This window comes from Micromonas commoda, chromosome 3, assembly GCF_000090985.2.
Source record: "Micromonas commoda chromosome 3, complete sequence".
NCBI classification, from domain to species: Eukaryota; Viridiplantae; Chlorophyta; class Mamiellophyceae; order Mamiellales; family Mamiellaceae; genus Micromonas; species Micromonas commoda.
The window spans coordinates 779191-791367 of NC_013040.1; the positions used below are offsets into that span (position 1 = coordinate 779191).

The 12177-nt window shown below is 65.7% G+C and overlaps 5 protein-coding genes across 5 annotated transcripts; 3 read left to right on the forward strand and 2 right to left on the reverse strand.

The window, feature by feature from the left end:
* Positions 1-162: 162 nt before the first annotated feature.
* Positions 163-997, forward strand: MICPUN_56982 (predicted protein; the record flags this gene model as incomplete). Its single annotated transcript, XM_002500489.1, has 2 exons — positions 163-908; positions 979-997. The coding sequence occupies 2 exons, from the start codon at positions 163-165 to the stop codon at positions 995-997; spliced, it is 765 nt and encodes a 254-aa protein (XP_002500535.1).
* Positions 998-1073: 76 nt separating this feature from the next.
* Positions 1074-4630, reverse strand: MICPUN_56983 (resistance-nodulation-cell division superfamily; the record flags this gene model as incomplete). Its single annotated transcript, XM_002500919.1, has 2 exons — positions 1074-4217; positions 4349-4630. The coding sequence occupies 2 exons, from the start codon at positions 4628-4630 to the stop codon at positions 1074-1076; spliced, it is 3426 nt and encodes a 1141-aa protein (XP_002500965.1).
* Positions 4631-5524: 894 nt separating this feature from the next.
* Positions 5525-6480, reverse strand: MICPUN_56985 (predicted protein; the record flags this gene model as incomplete). The annotated part of the gene is made up of 1 exon (XM_002500920.1): positions 5525-6480. One exon carries the CDS (start codon positions 6478-6480, stop codon positions 5608-5610), a length of 873 nt encoding a protein of 290 aa, XP_002500966.1. The 3' UTR covers positions 5525-5607.
* A 1360-nt stretch (positions 6481-7840) lies between these two features.
* Positions 7841-8549, forward strand: MICPUN_107920 (predicted protein). The gene has a single exon (XM_002500490.1). It carries the CDS (start codon positions 7925-7927, stop codon positions 8363-8365), a length of 441 nt encoding a protein of 146 aa, XP_002500536.1. The 5' UTR covers positions 7841-7924; the 3' UTR covers positions 8366-8549.
* A 2414-nt stretch (positions 8550-10963) lies between these two features.
* On the forward strand, positions 10964-11242 carry MICPUN_76840 (carbohydrate-binding module family 20 protein; the record flags this gene model as incomplete). Its single annotated transcript, XM_002500491.1, has 1 exon — positions 10964-11242. A coding segment is annotated over one exon (279 nt), but the record flags the coding sequence as incomplete, so codon positions are not given.
* Between the last annotated feature and the right edge of the window lie 935 nt (positions 11243-12177).

The window sequence follows — 12177 nt, forward strand, 5'->3', positions numbered from 1 at the left end:
GGGGTGTCGCGCGCAGCCGGTTTGGGCGCGCCCAAGGGCAAACGCGTCGACTTATTAACAATCGCCGGTCCCGCGTTTTCGTTCGCACAACTTTCGGGCGCCTTCGATTCGGACACGTCGGCGTTGCTCGCCGCGCGGTGGGAGCCGACGCATCCGAGGTCGATGCCCTCAGGAGCCGAAGGCTTCGACACCAACGGCCGGCCCGATGACCTCCTCAAGCGCATAACCTACAACGCCAACAATTACGGCAAAGGCGCGTTCCTCTTCGCCGACGCCGACGCGGGTCCCGAGGATGAATCGAGGGCGCGACGCAATCGCTTCCCCAAGCGAGAGAACCTCGAGCTGGAGCAGAAGCTGTACGAGACCATGGAGAGGCAGGCGGACGAGGTGGTGAAGGCCAGGTTGGCCGAGGCGGAGAAGGCGGCTAAGGAGTTCAACTGGGACGTGTACGTGGACCCCGACGCGAACGCGCCGGTCGAGGCGGACGCCCGGCCGGGAATCTCGCGACCGAACGGCGACGGGTGCGGGGCGGCGATGCGCGCGGCGCTGCCCCCCGCGGAGCCGGTCGAACCCGAAAGCGCGCTCGCGGCCGAGTTTGGCGCGAGGTGTTCGGCCAAGGAGGCGCGAGGCGCCCTCGAAGCCGCCGGTGGGGACCTGGAGAAGGCTCGCAAGCTGCTGGAGAGCCTCGCGTCGGGGCGGGGACGCGACGGACTCAGACTCGAGAGGAAACGAAGCAAAGACGGGGACAAGGGGAAGAGGTCGAGGAAGTCGAAGAAGAGGAGGAGGAAGCGAACCAAGTACGACAGCGACAGCGACAGCGACAGCGACTCGTCGTCTCGCTCTTCATCGTCGTCATCGTCGTCATCGTCGTCCTCGTCGAGCAGGCGACGCAGGAAGAAGTCGAAAAAGTCATCAAAGCGTCGCCGATGATGATGATGCAAGCCGCCGACGCGCCTTTGGCGTTCAACTAACTTTTAGCCTACACATCTATAGCTAGCTAATAACTAGTCTGGTGCACACCGGGTCCGTTCGCTTCGTGCCCCCGAGGCGACCCGCACGCGCCGAACGTCGTCTCAATCCCCGAAGGCGGCCATGAGCGCGGAGAAGAGGAAAAGCGAAAGCGCGAACCCGACGGCTGTGTTGGCGACGATGGTGGCGCCGATCTTCACCAACACCTCCACGACGCACGCGAGCAGCATCGCCGAGGACGCCGCCGTTGACATCGCCGCGCCCGTGAGCGTCGGTGCCATGTGCGCCAGCGCCGCCTTCACTCGCTCGTCCCTGCCGGCGCCGCTCGGAGCCTCCTCCGCGTACGCCATCGCCAGGTGTATGCAGTAATCAATCGACGAGCCGACGAGGAGCGTGACGCAGAGCTCCTCAACCACACCGAACTCCCACCCCAAACTCACGAGGGCGGCGAGCATACCGAGCACCGCGATGGCGATGGTGCCCACCGCCGCGACAGTGACGCGCCAGGATCGGGTCGCGACGAGCATGATCAGCGAGCAAGCCGCCGCGGACACCGCGGGAGATATCCGCGCCGTGTACCCGATTGACTCCTCGACGCCCATGCGGTTCCAAACGTCGCACGCCTGAATGACTAGGGGTACGGGCGACCCGGGGGGCAGTCGCGACGCCATCGCGGTCCTCGCGGCGGCGACGACGGCTTCCCAGGCGTCGTGAACCCTTCGAATCTCCTCAGTCGTTGACGACACGGGATGCAAATCGACAAAGTAGTCGGCGGTTATGAATTTGAGCTCGGACGACCCCTCCTCGCCGGCCCAGCCCAGGTTCTCCCTCCAGTTGCGTCCCATGTCCCGCGACCACCGCGCGAGCGCGCTCGGCAGGCCAGGACCCCAGTCCACGGAATCCACGCCTCCCGAGTCGCGAACAAACGCCTGAAGCGCGCACTCTGTCGATCCGGATGACGGCGTGAGCTGAAGCGTCTCATTCGCCGCCGTGACCGCGTCGCACGCGGCGAGCACGGCGAGTTGTGTGTACTCGTCGTCGTTGAAACGCGCGAAGGATCCGTCCCACACGGGGTCGCCGAACTGGGTCGGATCGTTCGGATCGGCGCCGGACCTGTCCACCCCGGCGACGCCAAACGCCACCCGCACGTTGCTCCAATTTTCGGTGTAAAAGACGTCAAAGAGGAGGTGCTGAATCCGCTGCAGGTTCTGGTCCTCGCGGAGCAGCGGCGGGGGCGTCCGCGCGACGACGAGGGAGTCGGCGATGACCGCCGAGGATACCACCGCGCAGAGGACGCCGGCCGCGATGATCGCCCACTTGCGACGGATGACAAAATCCCCCAGCCACGTCGTCGCCGCGGCGGTGTTGGCGCGAATCGACGCGTTCAGGTCGGCGCACGAACACGTCATCTCCTTCTTCACGCGCACGATCGACGCATCGCCGCCATCCTTCGCTTCGGCGGTGGACGGCGCGAAGAATCCGTCGTCGTGGACCCCAACTTCGGTCCAGTCCGCCTCGTCGTCGTCATCCGTTTTACCTCGCACGGTTTGGAGCTCCACCTCGCCGCCGCTCGGCTCCGTATCCCTGGTGTCCAGCTGTGAATACGTCGCCTTCTGCGCGGGCGTCGGGGGCGCGGACTCGTTCACCTGCCGTGGGGTGTATCCGCGCCTCGTGAACAGCCCGAGACACTCGTCCATGGCATCCATGAAGGAGTTTTTGAACCCCTTGGCGCCAATCACCAACGCGGCGGGGAGCAGCGTCAACACCAGAAGATAGTTCACGCACACCGTCAACGCCGCGAACATACCCAGCGCCCGCACCGGCGGGATGAAACTGAAGAAGTTGCTCCCAAACGCGACCGCGGTGGTGAGCGACGTCGCGAGCATGGCCCTCGCGGCGGGTGCGTATCGCGCGGCAAAGACATCCTCGGAAGGGAGCAAAATTCCATCGTCATCGCCGCAATCATCCCTGATGGCCGCCCTGAACGCGTCGAACATCAGCATGGCGTCGTCGCATCCGATCCCTATGAGCACAAAGGGCACCAGCATGTTGAGGAAGGACACGTACGGCGACGCCGACGCCGCGCGAAAGAAGAAGAAGGCCACAGGGAAACTCAGAGAGATCCCGACAATGGCGTTGACGGTCCACCATAACTTTCTGCTGTACGCAAACAGACACGCGGTGACGAGTGCGAACGCGGCAGTGCACCACAGCAGATCCCCCAACACGAGTGCGGCGGCCTCGTCCTCGCTAATCCCACCGCCCGCGTGCAGTACACGCAGGCCCACCTTCTCCGCGCCCCGGTCAATCTCGCCGCCATCCGCCAGCATCCTGGTGAATTCCTCAGCCCATTTCCGATACTTTCGATCCTGCTCCCACTGCCTGTCGTGGTTCGTGGCGTAGCCCGCGAGGGGCAGCGCAAACTCGAACCCGCTCCGCAACGCGACCGCGCGGACCCCTTCACCGCTCGACGATCCATCCGATTCGCCCGTGGCGTACCACTTGTCGAAGAACCAACCCGGCTCGTGCCCGATGTGGAAAAAGTCGCGGGTCAGAGCTCCCGACGGGACCAGCGCGAGCAGTTCCGTCAGCGGCATCTCCGCGTACGCCTCCGCGGTGTCCCACCCCGACGCCGCGAGCGCCTCCGCCATGGCCGACGCCTGCGCCGGGTCGAACCCCACGGCCTCCAGCCTGCGTTCCACCGCTTCCGCTCCCGCGGTTGAGTTTGCCGCCCCAGACCCGGCTTCGACCAACTCGATGAACCACCGTCGGATCATCCCCTCGAAGCTCATCAGGGACATCGCGGGCACGCACTGCATGCCGGGGCACGCGGGCGGGTGCTGGTCCCTGGTGGACGACGGCACCCACCGACGGCACGAGGTGTCGTTGAGCGAGGCGAGGGGCACGCCGAGGTGGCAAAAATCTTCGAAACCGGATACAGCCCGGACCTTGCGTTCCACTTCGGCGATGTAGGCGAGGCGCTCTTCCGTGAGCACGTTCCCGCCCGGCGGTCTGGTCTCGTACACCATCGTGAGCCAGTAGCTGGCGTGGCTCTGCAGGCGCTCGGAGAGCGGCGTCGGCGGGGAAGCGTTGGCGGGGCTGGGAGGAGATGGGGGCCCGTGCAAATATTGGGTGTGTCCTTTGCCCCATTGGACCGCGGACAGGACGGCGTCGTAGTTGATGGCGTAGGGTTCGTCCCTCGCGCGAAACGAGAGGATCCCGGTGTCCAGTTCGATGCGGAAATTCAGCTGGTGAGGGGGGACGGGGGGAGTGGAGAGGGGCGAGGTCAGCGAGACAGGCGGGGCTGGTGTTACGCGCAAAGAAAGGGGGTGCCGTTCAGGGCCCAATCTGCGATGTGTGTTTTCCCGCGCGCACGCACCAACGCGAGGGTGAGCGCCACGGGCACCAGGATCGAGAGAAGGTAGACGGTCAGCGGTCGCCTGTAAACCGCCTTCGCGATCGTGTCGAACGGCGACATATCCTGGAATCGCCGCCGACCCGCGCTCAGCAGCCCGCGGGTAAACACTGGGCTCTTGGGCGACTCGACAGCGAGAAAATGAGATTTTCCGGGCCAACTTTCGGGAAGCTGCAGGGAACCAAACCAGAGCCACGGGCGACATGCCGCGCGCCCAGGATATGTCACCCGCGGAACTCGATGCATTGTGGGGCCCCGATGATCAGGCCCCGTCGACAACGAAACCGGCGGGATGGAGGTGAGCGCTTGAGCCGACCGTGCAACTCACCCCGAACACGCCCCCATCGATTTTCCATCAACCCCCCGCCGAAAAAGGACGACTCGTGACCCCTTCGCCCATTACTCACGGCCATCTCCGGTGCGTTCCATGGCAGGGCCAAGGTTCGAAAGGGTATGAGGGAGATTTGTGAGCCGCATAAGGTCGAACAAGCCGTGGCGGCGGTCATGAACGCCGACGAGGAGAGGATTCGGATCGCCCGCATTAAATATTGCACTCGCCTCGAAAGGACCCCTTGGAAGACGTTCCTATGCTGCGCGCTCGGGAGGAAACACGCGTTTGAGTACATAGACGAGTTTCCACACATCATTGAAATTTTCCTCTCGCAAGAGCGGCGGGCTGGCAGAGAACTCTACGACCTCGGTATGTATGGCTACAAGAGCGACGAGCATGCGCTGACCGATAGGATGGTGAACCCATCCGCTCGCAGTCTTCAAGACCCTGGTCGCGTGATCAATCCGAGTGGCGATACGGTTGAGAGCTTGCGAAACAACGAGCGGGCCCAGCAGCCAATCGAGGAGGTCTCGTTGAATCCGAAGCGCCAGCTTCGTGCGTCGTACGTCGCGCTCATTGGCTTCGCTTTATTCGCCGCCGCGTTGGCGCTTTCCAATACGTGGGTGGCGGGTTTGGCGACGGGTTCGGTTCGGAGGGTGACCGACTTTGCGACGGCGTTTGGTGCGACCGAGGCGAACGTCAGGTGGTTCGCGCGTGTCGTCGTGGTGGGGGGAACGATGGGAATAGCCGGCGCGGTGTATTGCGCGCTCACGTTCGGCATCGCGACGGGCGTGGTCTACGTCCTCTTCAAGTGCCGGGGGTAACTTTTAGACAAACTTTAGCTTGCTTTCGGCTGCTCACTTGTTCACGACATCCGGTGCTACACTGGTACTCAGCAGCGCTGGTAGACGAACACGCTGCCGTCCTCGAGCTTGCTGATCCTCATCTCGTCGTCGAGGTAGAAGGTGTCGAGGTACACCTCGGGCCCGGCCTCGCCCCCGCCAACCTGCTTCATCACGTCCTCCACCGGCACGGTGGTCCCGTTGAGAAAGTTGAGCTGCGGCAGCACGTTCGCGTCGTCCTGTCTCACCGTCGTGGTCTCGGCGGTCACCGCCAGCCGCGTACCGTCCTTCGCCGCGCACCGCCCCGCGGTGATGACCGAGCCGTATCCCGCGAAGACCGGGGAGAAGCCCAGCAGCGGGATGCCCACAGACGCCTTGACGACGCAGTCACTGATGAGCCGACCCCCCTTGGTGTCCACGGTCTGAACCACGCGCCCGACGCCGCCGCCGAAGATTCCCGTCTGGTGCGAATGCGCCTGGTAGAAGAAGTCCGCGGTGTCGCCCATCATGCTGCCCACCGCCCAGAAGAACGGGGAGGAGCGGAAGAGGAAGGTGTCGGAATAGACAAGCTCCCAGTCGCCATCGATGGTGGGAGAGGTGGCGGGTTCCGGGTTGGGGTTGGCGGCGATGAGCTCGGCGATGAGCGAGGACGCCGCGGTCTTCTGCGCGGGGGTGGCGTCGAGGCCGCGGCCGGACGCGGCGGCGACCGCGAGCAGGCGCTTCTTCGCAGCCGCGTTGACGTCGGCGCCGGATGGCTGCTCGGGGGCCACGGCGGGCTGGTAGACCGCGGAGGAGGATGACTCGTCCTCGGCGACGGCGCGAGAGACGATTCGCGTCGCGCGAAAGGAGCGGCGAGCGCCGCCGGGGGCGCGGACGCCGGCGGAATGCGCGACGCGCGCGGAGAGCGTGCTTGCGGACGACATGCTCGAAATCTAGTGGCTGGGAGGCCTCGAACCGTCGGGCCCGTGTGGCTGTGACGTCGACCTCGGGTTTCAACCGGAGTTCTCGAGTTCTGACCACGATGCCGTGCGCACCCGAGTCTAATTCCGTGGGAGCTGTATGGTTTGCAGTCAGGCAACTATTATGCAATGGTCCATCCGAGATTTTTGCCTGATGATGAGCGTCAACTTTCCCTCGTCCCAACACCTCGTTCGCGGGCACACCCACCCGCTGAGCCTAAAACTCGGAGGATGGCGCACCAACGCGCGAGCCGGCGCCCGATGGCGCGCGTGTGCCTCGCGCTGTGCATCCTCGCGGCGCTGGCGGTCGACCTCCGCGTCGCCGCGGCGTCAGCGCAGCCCAGACCCAGCGGTGGGGCGATTTCGTCGGAGGAACCGACGAAGACCGCGGCGACCGCGGCGACCGCGGGCGAGGAGGCCGCGCCGGTGAAGGAGACGCCTCCAAAGAAGGAGGAGGGCGAGCGGCCGACGGTACTGTACGTCAAGAACCACCACCCGGCGGGGATCCTGACGGACGTTCACGTGCCCATGCCGAGAAAGGTGAGCGACGAATCCCCGAACGAAGATGCCCGAACGAACAACACGCAACCCACCCGCGAGAGAAACCCGACTGACGACGCCTCCAAACCCACCGACGAATCCCCCGCAGAAACTGATGCGCTCGGTGGTGACCGACGCGAGGAAGGGGCTGGAGCCCGAGTACGAGTGCACCTCCCTCGCGGGGCCCCACTGCAGAACCCACGGCCCAACCGGCGATCTCCTCTCGGAAGACCCATCCGCGTCGTCGTCGGAGGACGGCTCCCTCCTCATCCAACTGGACGACACCACGCTCGGCAAGGACGGCAAGATCGACCTGGCGAAGGTGATGGAGATGTTCGGCGGCGGGATGATGGCGAAGAAGGCGAGGGACGCCGCGGCGGCGACGAACGAGGCGAGGGCGGCGGCGGGAGCGGCGGCGGGGGCAGCCGAAGGCGGCGACGACGCCGACGCGGCGGTCCGCGAGGCGCACGAGATCGCCGCCAAGATCGGGATCGGCCGCGCGAACGGCGTGTTCGAGATGCACTCGCCCCTCGCCGCGGGGCGTCGGTTGAGGCCGGACGCCGTCGTCGGCCGCGGGGGCGAGGGGCTATCGTCGACGCCCTCCCGAGACGACCGCAAGGTTGAGTTCATCAACGCTCGAGAGGCGACGAGCGCGCTGTACTGGCTCGACTTTGACGGCAACGAGGTGCACTACGTGGACCTGCCCCCGGGGATGACCACGATGATGTCGACGTTCGGGTCGCACGTGTGGGTGTCGCGGGACATGGCCACCAACGCGGCGGTTGCCGCGTACGCCGTCACCGCGAGAAAGCCGGGCGAGCCGCCGGTGCAGCACTTCATCGTGACGGACGTGGACTTCAGCGACGCGATGGCGGCGGCGGCGGCGGCGTTGATGGCGCAGGATACCGCCAAGGCAAAGGCGGGTGAGACGGCGGCGAATGATGGAGACGCAAACAGTCGGGACGCAAACAATCGGGACGCAAACGACGCAAACAACAACGGCGACGCGACGACGGAGACGGATGACGCCGCGGCGAAGGAGCGGCGAAGGAGCGGCGACAGGGCGAGGATCGACGCCGAGATCGAGAGGCGGCGGCGGAGGCACGAGGCGGCGAGGGCCGCAGCGGCGATGAAGCGGGAGAAGCTCCTCGAGGAGGATCCCCTCGACCTGCGCGGCGCGGCGCATCGGTTGGAACGCGCCAAGTCGGATGCGAAGGCGCTGAGCCGGCAGGTGCGGGAGGCGAAGGAGGAGGCGCGGAGGCGACGGGAGGAACGGGAGGCGCGCGCCCGAGACGACTCGGAGCTTTAGTGGGGAGGGTGGGTACTGGTTTGAGCGCCCGGGGGGAACGCTCGGGTAGTTCCCGGGCGCCGCCGCCGCCGACGCGAAGCCGGCAACCTGAGAGCCACACGTGACTGCGTCCGGGTGCCATCGTGGCGGGGACGAAGAGGGACGAGGTTATTTTTTGGGTTGTTTTCGAATTATGGTTTTCGCGCCAAAACGTTTTGAATCATGACTCCCCGACGACGCCTCCACAGGCATTCAGTCCGGATCAAACGGGGGACTCACAACTTCGGAAAATACGACGGTTGGAGATAATCGCGTTTCTCGCTTCCGATATTTCACAAGTGTCTTTGCCTCACCTTTGGCCCATACGATTGGTTCGATTTTCCACGTGGCGAATCGTGTGGAAGTTTTGCTCAGTGCTGATGTCACTGCTCGAATAATATCCCCTGCGGTGTCGTGAAACCGGCGCGGGGCACCCAGTGGCCTTGATCTCGCCAGCCGCCTCCCATAGCCGCTCGCAGGCGCCGCACAGCAAGGAAGACACCCCCGCGTGTCCTCTTCTGTGCGCGGTTCGAACGTACGCGAAGGCCAGCGACCATGGCCTCCGCAGGCGCCGCTCGCGCGACGCTCGCGCCGAGGATCGCGCACGCGGGAAACAAAAAAGATGGGCGCCAGGCGGTGCCATCGGCTCGTCCCGCAGCCCTCCGTTCCGTCCCTGCGGAGCGTCCCCGCCGCGCGGTGCTCGCGCGCGTCTCGACGTCTCCCACCGACACCTCTCCCGCTGAGGAAGACGGCACCTTCTACTGGCGCGTCATCAAGGTCGCCTTCCGCATGCCCGGCTGGCAGGGAGACGGCCAGCCCGTGCTCGTTGGCTCGGGGGACCTCCTGGGCGACTGGGATCCCGAACTCGGGCTCAAGATGAAGGACTGCATCCGGAAGGAGGGCACCGCGGACGTCTGGCACGGCTTCGTCAAGGTCCCCGCCGTCGCTGAGGGCGACTACAAGGTCGTGATCACGCGGCCCAACGCGGTGGACCTGTGGATGCCCGGCGACGACCAGACGCTGCCCGCGCCCAAACCCGGCGAGCCCAGGTTCGCGGGGCCAAACCCCACGGCTCCGGCCGCTTCCACCCCCGACGAGCCAAAGGAGTTCATCCAGGCGTACCCCATGCCCAAGTCCACCCCGGTCGCGGACACCCCGGTCGCGGACGAGTCCGGCACGGCGGCCAACACCATCGTCCCCCGCAGAGTCGCGCCCAAGACCCCAGAGGCGGGTGCGGACCCTGCCGCCCTCGCGGTTCCCGAGCCCGAGGCGCCCAAGCCCGCGCTCGCCAAGGCCCCGCGCGGCGTGTACATGCCCATCAGCGTCGAGGAGGTCATCCCCAAGCAGGGACTCAGCAAGGGGAAGATCCTCGCGACCGTCGTGTTCCGAGCAAAGATCCACGTCACCGACCGCGAGGAGGTCATGGTTGTCGGGTCCTGCAAGGAGCTCGGGAACTGGATTCCCGAAAAGGCCGTGCCCATGGTGTGGTCCGATGACGACGTGTGGTCCGCCGCGGTCAAGCTCGAGGCGTTTCACGTGTTCGGCGGCATCGACGACAGCTCCCCGGCGCCCTGGATCGACTTCAAGCCCGTCGTTCGGAACAAAGCCACCGGAGCGATCCGATGGCTCGACGGCGACAACTGCCGCCTGGTCCGCTTCGACAACGACGACGCCGTCGACTACATGCGCCGATGGGTCGGCGGTCGTAACGTCGTCGCGGAGATTGGGACCGTCGCGAGCGACGCCGTCCTGCCCCTCGACGCCGCGTCCGAGGACTGGGCCAGGAGTGTCACCGTCGAGATCATCGGCGCCGGTGTCGTGGGCGGGTCCAGGCCGTCCCCATCCTTCGAGGAGGAGCTGGTCACCCGCCCGGCCGCCGCCGCGGCGCAGCACGTCGAGGACATCGTCACGCTCATGAACGAGCCCGAACCCGAGCTCGAGGACATCCCCGAGGTTGCCGACGTCGAGGATGAGGAGGAAGCCGCGGCGCTCATCGACATGCAGCCCGAGCCCGCGGTTGCCGCCGCCGCTGAGCCCATCGCCGTCCCTGAGCCCATCGCCGTCCCTGAGCCCGTGATGTTTGGCCCCGAGGCCAAGGCTATGGTCGGTCGTGCCCTTCGCACCGCCTCCTTCGCCGCCGTGGGCGCAAAGGGACCCTTCATCACCGCTCCCGATCCCGTCAAACCCAAGCCGGCGGTGACCTCCGACGAGAACGTCGGCACCGTCATCAAGCGCAAGACGGAGAAGCGCAAGACCAAGGCGCAGCTCAAGCAGGAGGAGAAGAAGAAACAGGGCGGCGGTTTCTTCGGCTTTTTCGGGGGCAAGAAGAAGGGGGAGGACGAGGCTGCGAAATCCGCGGTCACGGCGATGGACTCGGGCGCCATCGACGTCGACCTCGGTAACCGCGCCGAGTACAGGGGTATGCTCACCCGCGCCCTTCGCACCGCCGCGTTCGTCACCGTCGGCGCCACCCCTCCCTTCATCGCCGTGGAGGGAGATGATGGGGAGCCCGTCGTCGAGGTTGATCCCGAGGATGGCCGCAACGTCGGCGGGTACGTCTACGCTCGATCCTCCAAGCTCATACGCGACGACGGTTCTTCCACCAGCAACGTCGTCGAGTTCAACGTGGTGGCGCACCTCACCGTCGGCGAGCACCTCGTCCTGGTGGGCAACGTCGCCGAGCTGGGCGGATGGAAGGTGGACGTCGGCCGCCGCATGACCTGGTCCGAGGGCGACGTCTGGAAGACCAGCATCTCCATCCCCAACGCCGAGGCGAGCGTCGAGTTCAAGTTTGTCCGCTACAACGACAACAACGGCGTGCTGACCTGGCAGGAGGGAGACAACTACGCCTGCGAGCTCTGCGCGGGCGAGATCGTCTCCGTCGTCGAGCCCCACGCGTTCGTCGAGAAGCTCACCATCGAAATCTCCGCGGAGTCGGAGGAGGCTGCCAAGGCCCGCGCCGCGATCGCCGAGGCCATCGCGCTCGCGTCTGAGGCTGAAGCTTCAGAGGAAACGAACAACGAACACATCCCGGGGACAAACAACGAGGACGGCACCACCGAGGAGGAGATGCGCGCCAAGCTCGCGGAATCCGAAGCCATCAAGGCGGCCGAGGACGACTCCTACAACACCCCCGTCGTCTTCTCCTTCGAGGATCAGCCCGCCAAGGTTGACTACCTCAAGTCCAACATCAAGGCGGTGACGGAATCCGTCGTCGAAGACGAGGACCTTGCGGACGAGGTTGCAAACGTCGCCGTGACACCCGCGGAGCTCGCCGTCGTCGAGGTGATGAAGACGGCCAAGTCCATGTTCGAGGAGGCGACCACAACCGCCGCCGCGCAGGTGAAGAAGGCTGAGGCTGCCGTCGCGGCGCTGAAGCTCAAAAACATCGAGGACGACGAGGCGGCGTACAAGGCGGCTGAGGCTGAGGTCGAGGAGGAGTCGGCCAGGGCCTTCGAGGCGATCGAGGCGGCTAAGCGCGCGAAGATGATCCTCGCCGAGGCAACCGCCAAGGTTGCGGAACTCGCCAAGGAGGAGGCTGACGCCGCCGAGGAGAAGGCCCAAGCTGCCGCCGATGCCCTCGCGGGTGCATCCGGTGCCGACATCCTCACCCAGGCGGAGCTGAAGAAGAAGGAGGAGGCCACCGCCGCCGCCGCGAAGAAGGCTGCCGAGAAGCGTGAAAAGTTCGAGGTTGAGTTTGACGCCGTCTCTAACTTTGAATTCCCCGAGTTCACTGTCTCAGAGAACCAGAAGAAGGTGGCGGGTGCCGCGATTGTCGGCGGGCTTGGAGCCGC